The 24,915-nt window shown below is 37.8% G+C and overlaps 1 protein-coding gene and 1 long non-coding RNA gene across 10 annotated transcripts in view; both read left to right on the top strand.

The window, feature by feature from the left end:
- LOC120413521 (disintegrin and metalloproteinase domain-containing protein unc-71) overlaps positions 1-24,915 on the top strand; it is a 982,641-nt gene that overhangs the window by 766,086 nt on the left and 191,640 nt on the right. For all 9 annotated transcript variants that reach the window (XM_052707188.1, XM_052707187.1, XM_052707193.1 and 6 more), the window contains one exon: positions 16,399-16,698. In XM_052707188.1, the coding sequence (XP_052563148.1) occupies positions 16,399-16,698 (300 nt within the window). The remainder of the gene's footprint in view (positions 1-16,398; positions 16,699-24,915) is intronic.
- Positions 3,881-4,844, top strand: LOC120421827 (uncharacterized). Its single transcript, XR_005606030.2, has 2 exons — positions 3,881-4,083; positions 4,146-4,844. It is a non-coding gene; the product is annotated as an uncharacterized LOC120421827 (long non-coding RNA).

Raw genomic sequence — 24,915 nt, 5'->3', positions numbered from 1 at the left:
CTGTAGCTTTTGAAGGAATTCTTTGATCGATTTGGTGTCTTGGGCCAAGTTGTAGGTATCGGATTACACTGGAAAAAATGATACACGGTAAAAAAAATTGGTGAATTTTTATTTAATTTGTTGTCACTAAAACTTGATTTGCAAAAAAAGGACATTGAATGCCAACTTTTCAGAAATTTCCAGGTTGTGCAAAAAAACTTTGACCGAGTTATAAATTTTTTAATCAATACTGATTTTTTTCAAAAAATCGAAATTTTGGGTGCAAAATTTTTTTAACTTCATTTTTTGATGTAAAAATAAAATTTGCAATCAAAAAGTACTCCAGTGAAATTGAGATAAAGTGCATCGTTTTCAAGTTAAATCCATTTTTAGGTGACTTTTTTTATATTTTTTTTAATAAGTGCACATGTTTGCCCACCATAAAAAAAAATAAAAATTGAAAAGCTGAGAAAATTCTCTATATTTTGCTTTTTTGAACATTGTTGGTACGACCCTTAGTTGTTGAGATATTGCCATGCAAAGGTTTTAAAGCAAGAAATTTGATGTTTTCTAAGTCTCACCCAAACAACCCACCATTTTCTAATGTTGATATTTCAGCAACTAATGGTCCGATTTACAATGTTAAAAAATGAATCATTCGTAATGCTTTCCGATCTATTCGAAAAAAATTATTTCATTTTTTTAAACCAGGACTGACATTTTAAAAGAGCGTAATATTCAAACTACAACTTTGCCGAAGACACCACTTCGATCAAAAAATTCCTTCAAAAGCTACAGATTTTTGAATTTTCTTACATCATTTTTGTCTGGAAAGCTGCCAAATTTGTATGGAAAATTATATGGACAAACTAATGATGCAAAATGGCTTCTATGCGCATACCGAAGGCACCAAAAAAGTTTCAGTCGGATTAAAAAATACAAAACTAATCGAATGACCGAAATCTGAAAGAACTGCTTACGTGTAAATCGCCCAAAATTCCGCGGAGGCAAGCGCATAAAAAAGTTGAACCGCAGTTTTTGCTCGCAAAAACGTTCCAACCTTAATTTGAACAAGCGTTGGGCATTCCAGTTTTAAGTGGTCATTATTTCAGACAGGGTTGGTAAATATTCTTTTTGATTAACTATTAGAGTGTAACAAAAATGACTTTTTGGCGGGCATTCAGGGGTTTGACCTTCAAAGTTTGGCATTTTTTCGAAAAATCGGCGCGACGCCCGAGACACCATTTGATTTTGCTGGGACCGATTTTTCGAAAATATGCCAAACTTTGAAGGTCTGTACCGAGCTCCAGGATGCTCCAAACTTCAATGTTATATATACCAAAAGATGCGCAAGGATCTGGCCTACACGCCAGTGATGTTTTTGGTAAACGCATTGGTGGCCAAAATGCCTCGAAAAGTGACATTTTTGCAAAAATCTTTTTTTACGGGTTAAATCCCATTTAAAATTGAAGGGCGGAGCGCCAGCTCCTGTTACGTCCAATCAAGCTCATATTTGGGATTTAGGCTCAGTATGCCCACCGGAACAAACCCCTGAATGCCCGCCAAAAAGTCATTTTTGTTACATCCTATTAACTATGCAACAAAACGTCGGATGATCTATATCTCCATACTATGTTCCATACAGATATATGAAATCGCGCTTCAAAAATGTACATAAATATCACTTAAGGTGAAGCCGTTGATCATTTTCGAAGAAAATTAATCATCACTATAAAATATTCTGTATTAAATTCAATCCAACGAATTTCAGCACCAAAAGGAATCAGCATGTGCCGGTTGTTGCCTTCTTGAAGCCACTGAAAGAATTTTTAATCAAAATCAATTGTGCTTCAAAATTTATATAATTTTGTGGCACAGTCATTGACGTCTTAGTTGGCAATCATTGATTAATGACGATTTCCATAACTTTACAAGGATTGGGATAATCGTTACCAAAAGGAATCAACATGAGTAGGGCACTATTCTAAACAACTTGTTGAAGGAATTTTGTCAAAATATTGAAAGCGACGCAAAATTTATATCTTTGAACGAAAAAACATGACAATGATGGAAGTCTTCACGTTAAGTGGTTAAACCGGAGACAGGTTTGCCAGATCTTCAAAATTTTAGAAAAAGGAAATTTTATTTCTCACCATTTTATTCGTTTTTCAACAAATAAGATCGCTGTAGAACATTTCAAAAATTTAGGACCATCGATTGGAAGCGGAAATCATCAAAGACAAATTCGGCACAGATAGGAGCTCATCTAGTATCAAAGAAAATCCCAAAAATAATGCATTCACAGCAAAAAAAAAAGTAGTACCTAATATTTATTGCATTTTTTTCAGAATTACACCCAGAAATATGAAGCCCATCAGTACGGGAAACCAGTCATGCAATTTGAACGGAACCCGTTCTGCGTTCGTTCTCATTCTTCAATATGAACTGAACCCACAGCGCAGGAGCCATTGATTTTCGTTCCAAAAACAGAACGTCACTTTTTCGTTCCGTTCTCTTTGATTTTTTGGAACGTGTTCTGTGAACCGTCTGTAGTCAGAGGATCTCCTTGGCGACTAACTAACTTATATTGACATTCAGATGATTGCATTTCACAAGGTTTATTTAGATCAGTGAAAACATGTAAGTTTAGTAAGCAAAGGTAGTAAGTTCAAATCTCATATTTTCTGAGATCGAAGTTTTTCAGGACGACGTTTGATTTTTTTTGCAATTCGAGTGAAGACCTAGCTGGAAAGGGTCGGGACTCGGGAGACTACAATCCAAGGTAGGATATAAAGTATCTATTTCGCAACTAAAACGGGTCTATGGCGCGGCAAACAAAAATGCATTCCTGGTGAAATCTGGAGCCTCAAAATGAGATATCAACGAAACCTTACAAGTTTCACCCCAAAAAAGAGATTTGAACTCACTACCTTTGATTACTGGACCTACAAGTTACCTTTGATTTAGCTGGGCTGACATGTGAAAGGTTGATTTTAAGTGAATGAAGTCTAGCTGGTTACTGAGGTCTATTCGAAGGAAAATGGTAGAGTTCTGAACTGGGTTCTCCGTTCGTTTCAAAAAAGCCTACTGAACGAACGTTTCCAAGAGACGAACGTTCGTTCTCAGAGCTGTTATTTTTCGTATAGCTTTGTGAACTTGAACGAACGAAGAACCCGTTCAAAAGCATGACTGCGGGAAACCTACTAGAAAGAAATGTCAGACTCATTTCGGCGTGGGGCAGCGAATAGGGGGATGGCGTCGCTATTTTTAGACCACGTTTTCCACTTTTTCTCATCGAAACCGACTACTTTATCGACTTCATTTTGCTGGGCGAGATAGGACGCCGTCTATTTTTAGACGATGACTCAGCACTTTTCCACTCTTGCACTTAAAAAACCCAGGTGGCAGCACGATGTAACGCCACGTCCCTATGACCGCGCAGGTTAAAGCTGCCGAAAAATAAATCAACAAACAACAACATTTCGGCGTTTATTCTTCCCCCACTTCATCGGTCTGATAACCGAGCGGGCTAAGCCGCCAGTCCTCACTATTGGTGCTTTGTTTGAAATTTGCAACTTGCATCTTTTTTTTGTGTGTGGAGAAAAATTACATGCAATGTGTAACATTAAGTGTCTTTTCTCACAAAAATGAGTGACTTTTTCATGCGAATTTCTAATCGGATTTTTTACTGTTTTGGCTTGGTTGGGTCTATCTTAAGCATTCTACATTATTTTTAAATCCAAAATGGTACAGTTATATTTGGATCCTTTGATTTTTGTTATTGGTGTTTAATCAATGTTATTGTCATAATATAATTTGGCATTCGTGCATTAAAAATATGTGGAATGAAAATAAAACTATATTTATTTTGAATGTTATTTTTAATCAAAGTAAGCAACCTGATTTGACAATCACAAACTTTGTGGTGATGGATTTATCAAATTCCAAACCACCACCACCAACTGTTCCCGCCGCTAATTCGCAGACATTTCCTCACGAGGATGACAGCGTTGTATTTGTAAAAGTTATCATTCCTGAGCCACTAGAAATAATTGATCTTACAGAAGAAGATCCTTGAATTATTGTTAGATTGGTCAGAAAAAGGTTAATATCATGTAAAACGGCAGTCAAAATCAACGATACCTAACATGTTTCTTTAAATAAAGGTTTGAAAACAATATTTGCTAGAGTTTGAAACTAAACTTTAAATTGAACGTGCAAAAGGCCCACCAGCAAAATCTCGTTAAACGACACTTTTCCTGCAATTGATACAAAGCACAGCAAGTGTCCAACTTTGAAACGAGTCACAATTCTAAAGCTCAAATGATCCGGAAAATCGAAAAAAGAACCGTGCTCCTCTTGAAGCGCCTCAAGAAGCTGGCGATTCAAAATTCCAAAAACGAAGCAAATTCCCTGTAAAAAGTGTCACCTCTGCCTCAGTTACAACAAATTGATCCCGGGCAGGACCAAAAAAAACGAACCCCAGCCATAATCATCATCATCTGCAGCACGATTGCATCGCCCGGCGGTCCCTGGGTGGGACAAATGGACGGACTTTTTGCCCGGTCCAAAGTGGATCTGCGGAGGTTTACGTTTCCTTTTCCCCCAAGGGGGTTGGAGGTAAGGTGTGACCAGAGAGAGAGAGACTTGAATATGCAAAAAGCCGGCAAATTGCAGCTGCACCTTGGCCCAAAAGAGGATGCTGCCTGCAGTCCGGGTGGAGTCGGAGTTGGTGACTATTTCTCATCTCCTTCAAGTGGCGGAACGTGGAGGATTCGGTTTTCAATTTCTGGGAGGAAGGGAAGGGGAAAGCGGATGCCGAGTAAAAATGTTTAATATTAAAATTTAAGTGCATATAAACGAAACGTATGAATTATTCATTCACCTTCGACTGTGGCAAAGCGAGAGAGAAATGTGTTTCGAAATTGAACGGGGCGAGGGAGAAAAAAAATATCGAAAATATTCGGTCCAGGAATGATATTTTTCCTACTGCATAACGGGAAATGTGTTACGAACGCGCGCGATGGAAAAAGCTTCTCATGGGCGATAGAGTTAATGGAAATTGGATAAGGAAATATTGGGCGAGCGTGGCCAGGCATAAAGTTTTATGGTCTAAATGTGTGGTTAGTTTCGATCAGCGAAATGCGATAAGGATTGTACCTTGCTGGAGAAAATTGGAAGTGGTATGATTACCATAAAAAGTAGGGTTTAAAAAATGATTCAAAACTACAAAATGAAGCCTGAAGAATGTTGACTGAAGACTGTTGACAGAAGACTGAATACTGAAGACTGAAGACAGAAGACAGATGACAGAAGACTAGCTGGACTGTTGACTTTAAACTGTTGACTGTTGACTGTTGACTGTTGACTGTTGACTGTTGACTGTTGACTGTTGACTGTTGACTGTTGACTGTTGACTGTTGACTGTTGACTGTTGACTGTTGACTGTTGACTGTTGACTGTTGACTGTTGACTGTTGACTGTTGACTAAAATTGACCACTTTTGGATATTGGTCAGAATCTGGAGCACCGACTGCGAAAACCTTCTATTAGCCAGCATAATCAAATTATTTTCGCCAACCAGAGAGAATACGTGCAAATTGGATCGCGCTCGCGTCAACTCCAAGCCGACAATTAGTCCCGTTCCCATTGACACGCACACATTCAGCGTTTCTGATTGAAGTCGTCTTTCACACGATTCATCATCGTCGTCGTCGTCGTCATCGTTAGAAAGCTCGCCCCCTCCAGGCAGGTGTGTCTCCAAGTGAATTATGCGAAGCATGACGCGCGACTTCTCTCAGATCTCTCGGATCCGAGCTCGCGCCAAAGGCACAATTCCAATTATGGCAGTATAATCAAAGAATCGTGCGCTAATTAAAGCTGACAAAGCTGAAATGACGACTTGTAGGGAATGGGTTCTGCGGCGGGACTAAATTTAAGATTTAATAGAAATCTCTCAAATGTTAGCCGAATCAGCATGCAAATCTGTTTAATTGGTAGCCCACGCGGGCGAAATCAGAACACGTGTGCGAAATTGTAGTCAATTTACCCCGGTGCACCAGTCGGTCCGGAAGTGGCGACCGTTTCCGGAACCATCGTCACCATGGGACACTCCTAACGAATCCGGGTGGATGACAAAAACCCCGGAATAAACCTTCACAATGGGACGCAATTTGGGCTCGTCACATTTCATCGGGGGCGCCCTTAATTGAATCTTGGCGATTCGATGCGTTCCCGAGTAGTATGGAAATGAGCTCTAGAAATGACAGAATGTGTCAATTTGGGTGACACTTGTTGAATTTGAACGAAAATTACACGCTCATTACAGATTTTTGATTCAATTGACTCGATTGATTCATTTGATTCATTTGATTCATTTGATTCATTTGATTCATTTGATTCATTTGATTCATTTGATTCATTTGATTCATTTGATTCATTTGATTCATTTGATTCATTTGATTCATTTGATTCAATCCTTTAAATCTTACTAATGAACCCTTCCAACAAACTTTCTCAAGTGGTTTACGGATCCATTCCCCATTCCAACAAAGTTCAACCTATGTAAATTTCCAGATCCTTTTGATTGCTCACCCCACAATCAGCACTAATGCTAATGTATCACCCTTTTATGCCAAGAAGCTGGCCAAGAAGCTCCCCACTCTCTGCTCTGCATCCCAAGCTGATCCACTTCAAAGAAACTCTGAAATTCTCAAACTCCGAAAAACCGGTCCAAAAAACCACAAATTAATAGCATCATAAATTCCGTCACCCCGGAACCCGTTACGGCACGTTACGGGTGTGTAAGTCCGGCTGCTTTCGTCCAGTTTCCTGAAGGCTGTCAACGAAAACCTGTCCTACCCCCCCTCTTCGAGGGGTAAGCCACTCGTCCAACCTATTATTACCCTATAAATTACATCCTTCGGATGTGAAAATGGTTACTTAAATTGCTTCCCCACAGCCACCCATTTTGAAGTTGAAGGGTGGGGTGCGGTCATCCCCGAGTGGTGGCCATTTTTGGAAACGGTCTTCTTCTTTTTTTGTTTGGTAAAAACGACGAGAGATGCGATGGTCCGATTCAGGGTTGAATTATCACATTAAATTTGAAAATTTGCGAGATTTAATTTTATTGCCACCATTTGCCTCGGACCGTGACTAGGAAATGGTCTATTCTGGTCGTCGTCGCCGGCGGCGGACACCGCACCGGAAAAAGTCCACCCGGAATGGTAATGTTCGCCCGTGACTAGATATTTGGACAGGAACAACAAGCGGAATGACAAATGTTAGCGATAGAGGGACGGCACCTGTTGTTGTTGACTTTTTAGCTTGAAAAGTATGCTGATTTTCTCCATAAATAAATTGATTTTAGCATACCTTTTACGTTTAAAAGTTAATGTCGAAGGTCTAACAGCAAATGATAAGGTTTGACATCCAATGTCTGTCGTCCAATATCAGATGATCAATGTCTAAATTTTAGACTCTAAAACCATATGTCCAATGTCTAAATGTCTGATGTCCAATATCTAATGTTCAATGTCTTATATACAATGTCCTAAGTCTAACGTCTGAATCTAACGTTTTACGTAGCCGTTGACAAACAAACGAATCTTTCCAGACAAAATCCTTTTTCAATTCCATCGCCACCAGTGCTGATTGAATTTCCATTTGTCGATCGGGCGCGTAAATTGGAATTAAATTTCAATTAGAAATGGTTTACATTTTACTTTGCACTGCAAATCCTGCCTCCTGCCCCCCTCCGGCACCGGCCTGGAATTACAAACTGCGCTGACGAACTGTGTTGTCTCGCGTTAAAGTGGGAAAATTTTCCCTCCTCGGAAAAATCCCGGCGATCCACGTGACGCAATTGCACTCGAAGGAGGGATGGAGAGCAAAAAAAAACCCAAGCTTTAATTACATTTTGTGTTTTTGTGTCCTCACTCTTTGCTTTTAGCCCAGGCCCCGAGTTCACTTAATTTGATTTGGTTGAAGAGAGAGAAGTAAAAAAAGAAAGGAATACTGGCAACACTGCTGCTGCAAAATCTCTTATCCCGAGCAATTTGTCTAATTGAAGCAGTTTTGTTGCACCTTTTTGTGTGCAAGTTCATCAAATTTGTTGGCTGCATCGCATCAGCTTTGCTAGAGTGATTGAGAGCGAGCTTAAGGGAGGACTTTGCTGCAAGTGTAATCAATTACTTAATCGAAACTGAAGGTGCTGCTTTTTTGTAGTGCAGAAAAAGACGTGGATGTGTTCTACAAAAATCTTACGTCATAAATAGCAAAAAAATCACGTTCATCAGTCAATTTATGCTGGCCCACAAAAATAAACTCCCCACTACTCATCGATCATCTGTGTCAATAATAATCAACACCAAATACGCTTTCGTTCCCTCAAGGGAAAATTAAGCAATTTTCTCCCCAAACAACAACCCCCTCTTCGACTAAATTGCGATAAATTTCCAACTGTCTCATTTTGCGAAATTCGATTGATTATCGTCTCACTCACGGGTGTATGTATGTGTGAGCGATCAGACGAAGTGAGAAAAAGTCCCACAGAATAAAAAAATAATTCTAAATTCCACTCACAAACCAATTGAAAACTTGATTGCCTTTCGGAGCCACACGTCCAGCGAAACGACAAAATGAACGACTCTCTCTGGTCACTTCCCCCCTCCGATTGGTGTCCCCCGTTGGAGTGAGGAAACCCTTGGTGCTTAAGTTTCCAAACTTTATGTGTTTTCAATAGCCAATGTCCGATGTCTTCTTCCGAATGTCCAATATTCAATGTTCAAAGTCCAATGTCCAAAGTCCAACGGCAAGATTCCACAATACCCAATGTCCAATGTCCAATGTCCAATGTCCAATTCCAATGTCGAATGTCCAATGTCCAATGTCCAATGTCCAATGTCCAATGTCCAATGTCCAATTTACAACGTTAAAAGACAAACGTTTAATGTTCAATAACCAAAGCCAATCCCTTTACTCAACTTACATCATTTCTAATAGATTCAAATTCTTGGTGAAATTTTAGAGTTAATAAGCTTTGAATTTGATGAATTCTTTTTTTATGGTTTAAAATAAACTATAAAGATCATCAAATTATTAGATCCTTTCGTGCCAAGGGTTACGCCCCACCCAAAAATTGGTGCTAATGTCTCTATTCCAGACCTGATCAGCTATCGGTGGCCGATTTCCTCTCTCCCGTTTTTTTCCCACCCAAACAAAGTAAGACCCACAGAAAGAGAAAAAAAAATCCCCACCCAAAATTGATATGTGAAGGGTGGTGTGCTGAAAAGCAATGGCCAGGGAGAGGCAGTTTGGACAGGACACAAACAATTTTCGGAGGCGTGCACACAAAACACACACCTGCTTAAAAATTCTCGACGCATCGCAAGGCGGAAGGACGGGGGGGGGTCTAAACGTTTTGGCGAATTGGGCTTATCGTGGAGGGTTGTGGGGCGGAGAGGTTAGTTTAGATGAAGTTATTAAATCTTCGAAGCATGTTGGGTTTTTTGAAAGGGAGAAAATTGTTTCTGTGAAGTGTGCGGGGATTCAATTTTGGGTCTATTTTGGGAAATTTGAGGAAATGCGCTTATTAAATAATGAAGCGTTTATGCCCATTTGAGCCTAGTTGGAAAACGTGAGATTTGTGCATTTAGTCGACAGAATTTAGAAGCAAGAAGACTCATTCTGTGTAGATTATGCTGGTACAAATTTGATTTAAAGTTTATGTCAAAAACATCGTTCCAACTTTTTGTTTCGCATGTAAAAAATCTGGGAACAATGTTTTCGGTCGCAGAAATTACAGATTTTTTCAACTCAAGTTCTGCAAAGTTTTAGGATCATCTGGACATTCTAACAAATCGCTGGAAACAAGAATTCTGATTGGTTGAGTTATGCTCGAGAACCAGCGAGTTGAAGTTATCGTTCCAACTTTTTTTTGGAAACCTTGAGCGTTCGTGTAAGTTGGACATGGGGGTGGGGGTATTTTTTACGGATTTTACCATTTCTCAAGTTCCATAGATTTTTGATTTGTATTTTTATCAAACTTTGTGGGGGGCTCACTATGTCCAAAGATGCCATTTTGTGTTATGGGCCCAGAAAAGTCTCGGTATAATTTTGGAAATTTTGAAGCAATTTTCTGATTTCACTTCAGTTTTTTAATGTTGAATTGAATTTGAAATATCGTAAACCGGGGTGACTTTGTTAGGATTTCAATTTATTTTTGGTATATTTTTCAACTGGTAAGATTTTTTCAACATTATTAGGATATTTGTCTCTATTTTGGGCCTACTAAGCCGAAAAAACTTTTTATTTGATGTATTCTCAAAGGCTGTTATAGGCAGCCTTGCTTTTATTACATGGATAAGTTGGTTTTTTAATGGTAATGCTCTTACTTAATCACATTTTTGATGAAAATACTTTATATTCCTGTATAAGCCCGAGAAACTGAAACATTTTTTGTCCCTATTTTGGGGATATTGCTCCTAGCATACGACCTTCTTTGTACATATTTTCGGCCTACCTTCTGATTGGTTGAAATCTCGAAGCACGTGGCGAATTTTTTTGACGTACGGTTCAGCCCCAGCTCGTACAGTACAGCCGCACAAATTCGGTCGACAAATATGCTCAATCATTGTGATGTTTTAAGACACAAATAAACATTAGAACGATTGATTTCACTTTCATTACGTGCATAATTAGCTTAGACATGATTTATATCATTCTTTACGAGTTTTAAACATAACAAAACATTTGTTGCGTAGCCAGACAACAAGCCCGTATTATGCAAGAAACACTGTAACTTGTGAAAAGCGCACACATACTGTCACAATTTGTAGAAGTGTCAAATGGACTGAATATAGAGCCATTCTCTCCGAAATGGACGAAGTTATTAATCAGTTATTTTATTGATTTGGTGGCAGTTTCGTGATTGTTTTTACAACGGGATTGTGCAACCCACCATTAAAAACATATCGCCGGTGGTTGGAGACTCGGGGGACGGCTCTCATTCGTGTGCTGAGCGATGAAAGCCGGGCGCTGTGTGTCAACAAGCGTAAGCAAAAGTGGTGAAATTTTTCGACCTAATGGGCAACTAGCGATTTGCCAAGAAAAAAGTGAAGAGTGCAATTTTTATTGCTTTATTTCTCATTTAGGAGGAAAAAGTGAATTATTCTTGCCCACCAAAATGAAGATAATGACTGCACGTATCATTATCAAGTGGCAGATTCCTGTCAGATTTGATGAAATGCTCAATTTCGTTGAATTAAGTTTGGTAGACCCAAAATAGGTAGTAGGCTCAAAAGAGGGACAAATACCCTATTTTTAAAACATTTACTGAGGTACAAGGTCCATGCACTGCTTTTGAAAATAAGATTTTTTAAAAACGTTTAAAACATTTAATTGCGCTAAAAAATCTTATTTTGAATCCCGGGGTAACTTTGAAAGTTACAGTTTTTCTTGTAAAAATCAGATTTAAGATTATTATGTCAAATATACCATCAATAAGGTTGCTGACATAGATTTTAAGAAAACAAAATCAATGTTTATAATAAGTTCACACATCAATTTAAGGTAAAATTGGTTGAAAGTCAGAATTTGCCCGACATTTCTTTTAACAAGTTTTGTCTGTAAAATTATCCATTCATATTACTTTTTAAGCTGAATTCGAAGCACGAATTAAAAGTATTCACATTAGATATGAAATTTTTCTTACGGGAAATGCCTATAAATTTGGATATTTGATTTGATTGTAATTCAAAAACAAATAATATTGAAAATTGTCCAAAGAATCAGAAAATCAATATTTTCTTTATTATAATTAGCTTAATTTTAAACTTGTCATGTTATAACTAGTAGTACTGTGAACACTTCTCTACCACGGCCAGTATGATTCCATACCATTCCGTACGTATTTAATTTGTACTTTTCAGTTTGCGGAAAATTCTCGAACTTATCCAAGTCACCCCGTTTTACGACACTTTATGATTAAATAATTTTTAGTTTTTTCAACTTTAAATAGTTTCCTTCTTTGTCCATCATATGTATGTATTATTGTTTGCGAGTAGCTGAAAATTTTCTAAACACAGTAAAAAATAAATTTGACAGGTTGAAATGTTGGATGATTGAATTATATTTCTTTTTTGTGTAATTTTACCAGAAATTAGGCCGTTCCAAATATTTTTCAAAGTTTATGTCACCCCCTTTCCCCTTAGAAATCGGTCCCAAAAATCAGGGGGAAAAAGATATTTTTTTTCAAAGAACTTAAAAATGTCAATGGAAATAGAAGTCTAATGAACTGAAAACAATTTGAAATGCATTTTCCTTCATTAAAAATCATATTAAGCATGTCTGGGATCAATCAAAACTATTTGGATTTTTTGAGGGATTCCGTTGTACTCTACTGCAAAAAGTTTATTTTCGGCGAAAAACAAAATTTCATCAATACTTCATTTTTAAACACATTTTTCATTCAAATGTCAAAACCACCACAATTTTTAAAACATATATATTTTTTTTATTTTTGATTTTTTTCTAAGTGGACTCATGCACCACCACTAATATCCAATCATTTAAGCCATGAATTTAAGCAAGCAAGTTACACAGCAGTTCTTACAACTGACTATCTGACTGAAAATGGTTTAATAACGATTGTTGTTTTCAAAAAATTTGCTACTCAGGTTTTAAGTATTGGTGGCAAATTGATTGTAAGCACCATCAGAAAATTATAGGATAGCCTTGAAAATTTTGGACATTCAGGCCAGAATGGGTTAAGTAACGATCACCAGTTGTGTTGGCCCGAGCCGGGATTTGAACCCTGATCTACCGCTTATGAGGCGAACGTGTTGCCACTAGCTTACGTGGCTATGTATTGTATTAATGTGGTTCGATGTACAGAAGAGCTATTTGCTGGTCACATTCAGGCCTCAAAACAAACTCCTAAAATTTGTGATCAATCTGAGCCGATTCGGCTTTCCGCAGAGCATTTCTATTTTGTATGAGAACTTGTATGGAAAAAAAAACTTTTTGTTATTCGATTTTTGGAATTTTCCTTTACTGCCAGTCCAGGTTTTTAAGCGAAAATGGCGTTCGAAAGGTGAACGCCAGAAATGTCAAAATCACGCAGTGGTACCAACATTACAAAAAAAGTGTGCCATGGCATGACAGCCACATTTTTTTCCTAATGTTGGTGCTACAGCGCGATTTTGACATTTCGGACGTTCACCATTTGAACGCCATCTTCGCTTAAAAACCTGGGTAGAAAAACTGATACAAAAAACAACAAAAAAACAACAACAACAAACAAAAACTGATACAATAGCGTTCAAATTGAGAATACTTACTAAAACTTTCCCGAAGAAAGTATGATAGGGGAAGGTGGGGCAAGACGACCATATGGGGCAAGAGAAACAATCGCTCGTACGGCCGTAATTTTTACAATTTTGATTATTTCCAGTATGAGGAATTGTTGCTAGCAATGCAATTAGCTGATTCTACTACCACATAACCGCCAAAACGACGTAAACGCCAAGGAGCATAAGATTTAATGAAGTTTTTTTCAAAACCTTTGTTTTCTTATAATATTTGGAAAGTACAAAATAAGGCATAGGATTCGTTTTATGGCATTTTTTTTCAAAATGCAATTTTTCCTAGATCAGTAGTGTCCCTACCAATGACTTGCACCTATTACAAAGTATGATTTAACTTTTGGCTATTTTTGTTGAGAGCTTTAAAAAAATCTTGTTCAGGTGGGGCAAGTGTACCATATAGATTTTTAGTATGGAAAAAAATACGAATTGCTGCAACAACATATTTTATTGGGAAAGAAATACTTAAAAGTACTCAAAAACTGATAAATAATTGTTAACAAAAAATTTCCAAACAAAATATAGTGATATCATGAAAATTTACTATTTATCATCTCAGTAATAATTTTTTTTTGAAAAAAGATAAAAATTTTAGTAAAATATTATTTTTTAATCTAAAAATGAAAGAAACGTTTCAAATACATTGTAATCTGATGTATCTAAGTGATAACAGTTCAATTGTTAGCAAATTAGCATGTTGTTTCATGCATTGTTCCTCTTGCCCCAACGGGTTGTTCGTCTTGCCCCACTAGTTGAGTAGAACGCACGGAAAATCAAAAAATTTAAAATCAGTTTTTTACAGTCAAAAACTGGATTTTTTAAAAACCTGTTCTATCAAAGTCTTAGTCAAGACCTGAAATAAGATGATTATAAAAAAATCCGACAAATTTTTCACGTTTTTAATGAGTTATAACGAGCATTTCCTTAGCTTGTTACACTTGCCCCACTTTCCCCTATTACCTTGCTCCTGGCATACAGGGAGCTCAAACTTGGTCTAAAATCTAAAAATCACGTTTCAGACAAGTCAAATAACAAAAAATTTGATTTTTCCCATACAAAATTGAAATGCTTTACGGAAAGCCGGGTCTGCACCGAATGCTCCCAACTTGTAGGGGGTTGTTTTGGGGCCTTATTACGATCAGAAAATAGCTGTTCTGATTGAATTAGCCAATTTTTTATGATTTTTGATAAAAGCAACAAACGTCAAGCCACCCTGATATGTATAGAATAAATTTAGCATTCTCGGTGATGGGGAGAATAGCCTTAGTTGAAATTCATTTTATATATAAGCTTTTTATATTCAGTAAAATTTAAATTTTATTACGATTTTGAAGTCACCCTTTACGATTGGAATCAATACCTGCAACATTTTATTCTCAAACATAAAATTGACGATCGTAATAAGTTATATCCAATTGACAAAAATTAAAGTACTTAGCAAAAGCCAGTCCAAATAACAGCTAATTTCCGGCACATAAAATATATCGATTCCGCTCGCGAATCAATTTATCAGAAGCTCTTTTCATGAAAATTCATCTTCCGTTCAAAACTTTCAAGATTCACGACTCAGTCTGGCTGGCTGGCTCTTCCCAGGTACAAAAGCAAGAGTTTTCCCGCGCTTGCTTTCCAGCGCTGGCAACAACAAATGATGATAAAGTAAGTCTGGAAGATTTCAGAACCACATGATGATAAATTGAGCCTTTCTACCTCAGTAGTAGTCTTAGAAGACGGTTCTTGGGCTCCTTCCCCCCCGACTTTGGGTAGCGGTGGTGGGCTGCGCGTTGTAAAACTGTAAGAATCCTACACTCCCGCTTCACTCCCTAAGAATGTGAGTAATTTACATAAATTATGCAAACTTGCTCACTGAAAAGAAAAACAGGTATTAATTTACAAGCACCTCCCGGCACGGAAAGTTGGCCGTTTTCCAAAAGCTCACCGTTTGGGTTGGACCAACTTGGGAGGAAAGAAGGGAAGCGAAAAATAAATATGAATAATAAATAGTGAATTGCAACACACTCGAAATCCAGTCGTTTTGAAAACTCTCCCCCCCCCCCCCCCGGAGAAACTTTTCGGCTTAGAAATGGAAAAAAGCGTGTGCAACTGACGAAAATAAAAAGTTTTCCCTTTTCTTCCCCACTCAAACCCACACTCCGTGCTACATCTGGGAAAACTCGGAAAATTTCCATTCACCCAGTGTGGGCGAGGAGCGGGTGTCGAGTTTAATGAGTTTAAACAGAACTTTTCTCCACTTTTGCACTGGGAGCAGGTAAATTTTCCGCTTTTCCAGAACCGGTACCACGCAAAGAAAGCACCGCTGGAAAAACGGTTTTGAACGCCGACGAAAACTTAAACGCGTAAATACCGAAAAGCGTTTCCGTTTCGTTTTCCGCGAACGCATTTGCAGTCCGAAAAAAATGCGAATGGTATTCCCTCAAAAGTGGGGGAAAGTCTTTCTAACTTTGGAACTTTTTTTAGTTAGCACCCCAAAAACTGAAAACAGCCTTGCAAGAAGTAAATTTGTAGCAAAACACAATACTTTTCCCGCCAAGCAAAGCTAAAAAGTAAAACGAAATAAGATCCCAACGTTTAGGAACGAAATTATTGCATTATTTTCACTGTCTCTCCCCTTGTTTTGGCGTTGTGAAGTTGGGAAAACGAAACGAAGGCTGTTTGCATTTTTGAATATTTAAAACTACGTTTTTGTTTAGCTACGTTGGAAATGGTAGACAAAAAAAGATTCTGGAAGTGAATGGTATAGAATCGTAAGCTTGACGTAAGCGACATTTTCCTTGACTAGTGTTAATTCAAATTTGACCAACCTGTGTGCCTTCAAATCGTCAATGTTTTCCAAGCAATTCTACCAGTATATCATATGACCTGCCATTTTTGTAGTTAAAAACCAAATACTCTGTACACCCATTACTTTTACTGATCCCGACCCCCCGGCAATTTTTTCTGTGTCTCTCCATTTCCCGGTTGATTTACCTTCATCCGCTCCGGTCCGACCCGGCGATGGTCTTGGCTCAAAAAAATCGCCCCCCCTTCGTTCCAGCAGAAACATCCACATGTTATCTTCGAGGCACGTACAAAATCAAACAAGGGCTGTGCTAATTCCGGCAACCTGGAGTGGCGGACGCGGAACGTCCGCCGCCAGCAGCAGGCCGGCCACCACTCGGGCCTGGTGGAGTCCCGGGACGCGAACGGTGCCGGGCGGTACCGGCGGGACGTCCGCGACGCCACCAAGTACATCGAAACGGCGCTCATCATCGACAAGGCGATGTTCCAGAAGCGCAACGGCAGCACCCGGGCCGAGGTCGTGCACGACGCCATCCAGGTGGCCAACATCGCCGATCTGGTGAGTACTTTTAGTGTGTATTACTAAACTTGAAGAATTCTACAATCTGTGGAATGATGATTTGATCTCTCTTGGAAAATTGACATTCTTTGTATTTCACTTTGATATAAGCTGACATTTCAGAGAGGGGGTAATATGCACCCCCGGGGCAAAATGCACCACCTGCTTTTCTCGGTTTTTGGAAGAATTTTCCGGGCAAAAAATCATAGAAATCGGAAACTTAACAATGCTAATTTAAAAACAAAAAAAAATCATGCTAGAAAAATTTGTGCATCGCAGTATCAAAACAGCTCAAGTTATTTGCAAAACTTTAAAATGTTGTGTTTTCATCTAATTTTCATTGAACTTTCATTATGATTTTTGGACAATATAAAAAGCATTTATTGATATTTTAAGTGTTGAGATTTATAGTTTTTGCCAAAATCTTCCTTATTCTGTAGATAGATGAGTCCAAAAACATCAAAAAATGCATTTTTAATTAAATTTGCTGCAAAAAGCGTGGTCGGGGCAAAATGCACCGCTTTGAAGCTCCTTTGCAAAAACAGCGGTGTCATCTATTGGTGACTAGTGAAAACTGCTTTTACCTGGTGCATTTTGCCCCATGTTGCGGTGCATTTTGCCCCGTTGTTGTAGTGCGTTTTGTCCCAATGTTGCCCCGCATGGTTGTTTGAAATAAATCAAAAATGTTTTTAGAAATTTGATATTTTCGAACAATTTTAAGGTTTTTAAAGACTTTTTTCACATGGATGACGAAGAATAATAGTTGTTATAGAACATCGAACAAAATTCTTCCGCAGTAATGCTGTATTGGTTGAGAAATCACAGTTTTCCCTTAAAGGGTGCATTTACCCCCTCTCCCCCTATAACGACGAACGCAAAGTCATGCCAATGAAAAATTTAACTTTAACCAAATATAGAATGTTAATTGTTTTATTAATTGAAGGCATTAAAGCAATTTTGGTAACTCGAATATTTATATTTTTTATACAGAATAATCATTATCTTTAACTGGTCTAAAACGTGATTTCCGAGCAAAAAACACGTTTTAGACCAGTTTTGATGACGCTGTATCTTTTAACAGGAGAGCAATTCTCTTAGATTTCGGTAATTCGATTTTTTATATTTTTTTAATCTGGATGAAACTTTTTTGATGCCTTCGGTATGCCCAAAGAAGCCATTAAGCATCATTAATTTGTCCATATAATTTTCCTTACAAATTTGGCAGCTGTCCATTCAAAAATGATGCATGAAAATTCAAATATATATATCTTTTGAAGGAAATTGTTGATCGATTTGATGTCTTGGGCAAAGTTGTAGATATGGATATTAGGGTGTTTAATCCAAACAAAAAAGTCCTCAGAATCAGGCAAACCGAGGTTCCCCTAGTACAGGATACCCATAGGGACTCTCATGCCAAATATCAGCCCATTTGGTTGAGAATTGGCCTGTCCCCAGCGGTTCAAAGTTTACATGTAAATTACTATGGAATTTTTGTGCTTTTGGTTCAATCGTTCGTACAGGTCTGGGGACAACATGGATTCACTCGGAATAAAGACAGGTGTGTAGGGGATGGTCCAATGAACAAATTTCAGAAGGAATTAGGGTTGTCCATTCTGTCCCCAAAGTGCGCATTGGATCGACGTCCGGTGTCTCCAGAATCAACGATTCACCCTTCAAATATACGCATTGTCCTTAGTATGCTATGACGGCTAGCTGAAAATTACGACGCCCCATGTCAGACGGTGAACACGTGGAGAAGCATCGATTGCATTATTATTACAAAATCATCATGTTACGTTATTTAGAATAGTTCAAATTGTTACAGGAACATCAAAAATTATATTTTTATTATTTTAAACTATGTTTCTGAGCCAAAACTTGAGTGAATGCTCTGCCACGTGTTCACCGTCTGACATGGGGCGTCGTAATTTTCAGCTAGCCGTCATAGCATACTAAGGACAATGCGTACATTTGAAGGGTGAATCGTTGATTCTGGAGACACCGGACGTCGATCCAATGCGCACCTTGGGGACAGAATGGACAACCCTAATTCCTTCTGAAATTTGTTCATTGGACCATCCCCTACACACCTGTCTTTATTCCGAGTGAATCCATGTTGTCCCCAGACCTGTACGAACGATTGAACGAAAAGCATAAAAATCCCATAGTAATTTACATGTAAACTTTGAACCGCTGGGGACAGGCCAATTCTCAACCAAATGGGCTGATATTTGGCATGAGAGTCCCTATGGGTATCCTGAACTAGGGGAACCTCGGTTTGCCTGATTCTGAGAACTTTTTTGTTTGGATGAAACACCCAAAACACCCGGTTCCCAAATGAACCGGTTAGGCTAGGTTCACCTATAAACTTGGTTCGGCTTAAGCCTCAATTTGTGGTTCAATCCTGGTTCAGTGAACCATGAACCATGGCTTAAGCCAGGCTAACCAGGCTAATGAGAACCATAAGAATAATGCCCTGTGTAACAAATATTAGAGTGTAGCAATGTTGCAATGTAACATTCATTATACCGTAACATCCGTTACACCGTAATATGATTACACCGTAACATTGTTACACCACAACATTCGTTACACTGTAACATTGTTACACCGTAACATTTTTACACAGTAACATTATTACACCGTAACATTGTTACACCATAACATTGTTACACTGTAACACTGTAACATTGTTACATCGTAACATTGTTACACCGTAACATTTTTACACAGTAACATTATTACACCGTAACATTATTACACCATAACATTGTTACACTGTAACACTGTAACATTGTTACACCGTAACATTGTTACACCGTAACATTGCTACACCGTAACATTGTTACACCGTAACATTGTTATAACGTAACATTGTTACACCGTAACATTGTTACACCGTAACGTTATTACACCGTAACATTCGTTACACCGTAGTTTGGTTACACCGCAACATGGTTACACCGCAACATTCGTTGCATCGTAGTTACGGTATAACAATGTTACGGTGTAATAATGTTACGGTGTAACAATGTTACGGTGTAACAATTTAACGGTGTAACAATGTTACGGTGTAACAATGTTACGGTGTAACAATGTTACGGTGTAACAATGTTACGGTGTAATGAATGTTGCGGTGTAACAATGTTACGGTGTAACGAATGTTGTGGTGTAACAATGTTACGGTGTAATCATACTACGGTGTAGCAAATGTTACGGTTTGAGCATACTACGGTGTAACAAAGCTTGCCGTTTAGCCTAACATTCTTTGATCAGGTTCAAGCCAGGTTCAAGCCAATGGTTCATTTTGGCTAGCCTCGCCTGGTTTGAACCAAATGAACCGTGCCGTGAGCCATACTCAGTGAGCCTGAGCCGACGGTGCTTGCCGACGTGTGGTGTGAACCTGAACCAAAAAAATGAACCTAGCCTAGCCGATGGCTTAGGCTCGTGGGAACACTGAGAGAATTATTCATTCATTCATTCATTCATGTGATAGGGGACATAAAATGCCAACTTTTCAGAAACATGCAGGTTGTGCAAAACATCTTTGACTGAGTTGAATCAATACTGTTTTTTTTCAAAAAATCGAAATATTGGTCGCAGAAATTTTTCAACTTCATTTTTCGATGTAAAATCGAATTTGTAATAAAAAAGTACGTAGTAGTAAAATTTCGATATAGTTCACCGTTTTCAAGTAAAAGCCATTTTTAGGTGACTTTTTTGAAAACAGTCGCAGTTTTTATTTTTTTTTAAATTAATGCACATGTTTGTCCAACTTTAAAAACCATATTGAAAAGCTGAGAAAATTCTAGATATTTTGCTTTTTTGAACTTTGTTGATACGACCCTTCGTTGCTAAGATATTGCCATGCAAAGGTTTGAAAACATGAAAATTTATGTTTTCTAAGTCTCTCCCAAACAACCCACAATTTTCTAATGTCGATATCTCAACAACTAATAGTCCGATTTACATTGTTAAAATATGAAACATTCGTGAAATTTTTCGGTCTTTTTGAAAACAATATTTTTAAAAAGTTCAAATCAAGACTAACATTTCAAAAGGGTGCAATATTGAGATCAAAAATTGGTTAAAAATCGATTTTTGGCAAATTTTTAGATCGAAACCCATCTAAAGGCGGGGTTTTTTCATAAAATTATTTTTATTAGGTCCTATTCGGTACTGGGACCTGGTTAGGACCGAGTCAGCTTTTGTAATAACAGTTAAACCTCGCATATGCAACTCATATGGGGGTTTCTTATGCGAAGCACGCATATGCGAGGTACAGGGCTTATGGGATTTTGGCTATATGGGAGACATGGGCTATATTTTTATAAAAACACATCTAAACTATACAAATTTATAGTGTTTTGGAATCGTTATGAAGTCAGCTATACAGCTACACCAAATTTACATGGTTTACGATGTTCTAGGTCATCCGAAACTTCGTCAAGGTAAGGCCTATGTGTTCAACGCCGTACAGGGCGAGGTAGGCGATTTTGACTGTGGTTTTTGACCACAGATCTTATCTGGATAGCCTCAGGAAGGTTCAGGGACTAGTCTACCGATGTGTGGTAATGTGCTGGGTCTTCTGTAGAGTCCCGGGAGTTACGACATTGATCTTAAAGCTAAGAGTAATTACAGAGGATCTTGTGTAAAGGCGGGGCTAGGTTGTAGGGTATTTGGACAAAATTGTAATTATATAACTCAAATTTTTGGGTGAAAACCTTATAATTCAATTTTCTTCATACTAAAATGTATGGAAATTTTAGTGTGCACCTTTGCAAGCATTTTTTTTTTTTGCGGTAGCAAATAATATTTTTTAACTAGAAGAATTACAAAAATATTCAAAAAAATTGGTTGAAAGGTTTCAAAGATTTAATGAACCTGAAATTTTGTAAACCATAATTTTGTAAACTTCAAATAATAGATCAAAGTAGCCAAAAAGTGTCTTTTTCCTGTAATTTTCAATAAATTAATTGTTTTTTTTTCAAATTCATAAAATTGACCTTAAAACTATTCGAAACTCCGAATATGAGCTTTTAAAGTAAGACAAAGTATCAATATAACCTTTGCCTAATCTGCAGTTTTGCCCCGTACTACTCTACTAAAAATTCCGAAAAACTGGAAAATGTCAACATATTTCCCGAGTTATTTCGAAATTTGTAGGACATTTTTCTAATCCTAGTCCTGATTAATATTTTACAACCAAATTGTTTAGGACGGCAACTTTAATGGTCAAAGTAAGTGTATGATCAAATATTGTAGAAAATATTTAATTTTTCCAATTTTATTAGCAGTACGACTAATTATAATGTTAGAATGCCCTCAAATGGCCACGAGGTTTATGAACTAACGCTTAAGATATGCTTTATGTTAAATGGTTTTAAACTGTATAAATATTGTAAAATGCAAACCTTACGCTACCAGATTATAAAAACATAAATAAATGACTTCCGTTAAAAGTTTCAGCACAAAAAAGGTTCAAAATGAACGATTTATTAACATTATTACACAATCAGGCTTCCATTTTCCATATTTTCTTGAAATCTATATTTTAAACCAATTAAAGTACAGTCGACTCTCTGGTTGTCAATATCCAAGGGACCGTCGAGGAAGAGAATCATCAGTTTACAGAACGATGCAAAATGAAGACTCGATTGAAAACATTTTTTTCTTGATACCCAGCTTTGGAAGAGCATCATGGCAACGTCCAGCAAACAAAAACAAACTAATGTCAAACACCCTTCAAAGCTTCGTTTCGCCAAGAAAAACGTCTATGCAAGCCATGAGAAAGTGAAATTATTGACATTCGGAAGAAATTTTTAAAGCAAACAGAATCCAAGGGACCGTCGAGGAAGAGATCCTTCAAGCAAGGGAAAATATCGAGGAATGAAGATAATTGAAGCATGCAGATTGAAGGGACTGAAGAATTCATTGATCGATGGAGAATTATTGATATCGAGAAGATCGACAGCCAGAGAGTCGACTGTACATAATTCTTCTTGCAAAATCATTATCGCGATAATTCATGATACCAATTCAATTTTCAATTCGGTCATGATGCTGAAAAATCTAAGATATCTCAATTTAAGCGGGATGGGAATACTATCTTTTTTCAAAGACATCCCACAGCCAAAAAGGCAAAGTTATTCCCATTATACAATATTTCAGACATCAAGACTATTTAAAATCAAACTTAAGATGACATTTCCAGAAAAGCTGGTTTATTCACAATATATTGCATTGAATTAAAAATGATTAAGTTCTTTCATTCTACCCTTTTATTTTTCAATAAATTTTTAAAACGTTGCTCAGTGATCTGAAATCCAAGATTAAGTAGAAAATTAATAATCTAGAAATGGTGAAAACCCTTCGGTGTCGTCAGAAACGATTTTGCAAATGGGAATGCGCAATTTCCAACTTTTTTTAATTCGTTGAGGCTACAAGTGTTATCCTAAATATGTCATTTTTCATCAAAAAATTAGATGTTTTTAAACCTCTACATTATTTCGTTACTCAATTGTATTTAAAATCGTGGCACATTTTATAAGAAGGAAATGCAATGTTCTTTCCAAATCTATTTTAATTTTTATTTCAGAACAATAACTTGAACTTTGAAATTTGTTGTTTTTTTTACAGTGTAACTGTGTTCTACACATTTGCAGAAAGCCATTTTGTATGACCAGCTCCCAAAATTGTATGGAGCCCACACTTGTATGGGAAAACTAATAAGGTAAAATGACTTCTTCTCAATTATCGAATGCATGGAAAAAGTTTCGTTCAATTCGAAAATTTGCGAACTACAAAAAATAAAGATTTTTCGGAACTGATTGTTATTTTGCCAGGACCAATTACCATCCAATTCCGGTTTATCGCAAACACGCGCGCAAACATTAAATTCCAACCACTTGTTTACGATTCCACGTGGCGTGGTCCATGAATTTGGCCCATGGCCACCACGAGTCCCGGCGTGCTAACCCGATAAGGCTAACCAACCGTCCGTCGCGTCGGCCATTTCACATCACATAAACTGTGTGTGTGCCCTGGCCGAAAACCGAATTACCATCAGCACTCGAAATTCATAACTTGATTAGCCGTCGCAGCCGCCGCCAAAGCCGTACTCACTGTGGCACGAACTTAATTTTCAATTTTCATCGAATCTTCCGCGTGACCTGTTCCGGCCGGCCGGCCGGCCATTCGGTCCCGGTAGATCATCCGGCTGGCCGGCTAGTCGGGGTGCACTTTTGATCCCCGTACCTCCCGGTGGTCATCGTAATTGGGTCGTTCGGAATTCTCTTCGCGCCATACTCTGCGACATTGCCGAAAAAGGGCCCGGATGTCTACTTCTACGATAAATTAAGGATACACTGGGAAAATGTGAATAGCAATTTTGGTCCAACATTACCTCAAAAATCAGCGTTTTTTTTCAGTGTATCCAATAGCTCAAGTGATAAAAGCTTGTGACGAAATTAGGCTCACTCCTACCCAATGTAAGCAACTCTTACCCTTCGAGTTCGATTCCAAACTGTGGGGGATGCTGCGTTCATAATACATCCACCGTCCGGTGGCAGTTCAGCCCACGCCAGAAGTGGATGCGCCCTTTATCATCTCCGGTGAAAATACGACGATACGGCGCGACCGTGTGCCGGGAATGCCAATTAGCGAAATTAGGTCCGATAATAACTTGATTATCTATGACTCTGGAAAATTACGATCGACGAGTGGGCATCGGAGTGGGATTCTTAACAGCAGCAAAAATCACTGATAATAAGCTTGATTAGGAATAACATCATATAAATAAAAAAAAATCTTTCTTTCACAAAAAAAAAATAATTTGTTAACAAGAATAAGATTCGTGTTTCGTCAAGGTATGATAGATTTGAGATTCCAGATTGTACCCAAATTTATTTTTTTATTTATTGGCAGGGAATCCACTAAAACTCAATTCTGTCGATTGGAGCGTATTCAGGGAGCCCAAATCTACCATACCTTGACGAAACTGAGGCGTTTACTGACAGCAACTTAAACAATGTTGTTTTGATGATTTTCATTACATTTCATCTCGAAGATAGTATGAATACCGAGAGACGAGTTGTTCCTTTTAATTCCGCTATATATTTTAATATTTTGACCAAGTCTCAAAATTCGCGGAAAAACAGTTTCTATAAACATTAAAAAGTTTATGAAATGTTTATTAGCACTAATAGATTAGTTTTT

This window comes from Culex pipiens, chromosome 1 (genome assembly GCF_016801865.2).
Source record: "Culex pipiens pallens isolate TS chromosome 1, TS_CPP_V2, whole genome shotgun sequence".
Lineage (NCBI taxonomy): Eukaryota > Metazoa > Arthropoda > Insecta > Diptera > Culicidae > Culex > Culex pipiens.
The sequence above is the reverse complement of the archived record's forward strand: the minus strand, read 5'-3'. Positions and strand labels throughout refer to the sequence as shown.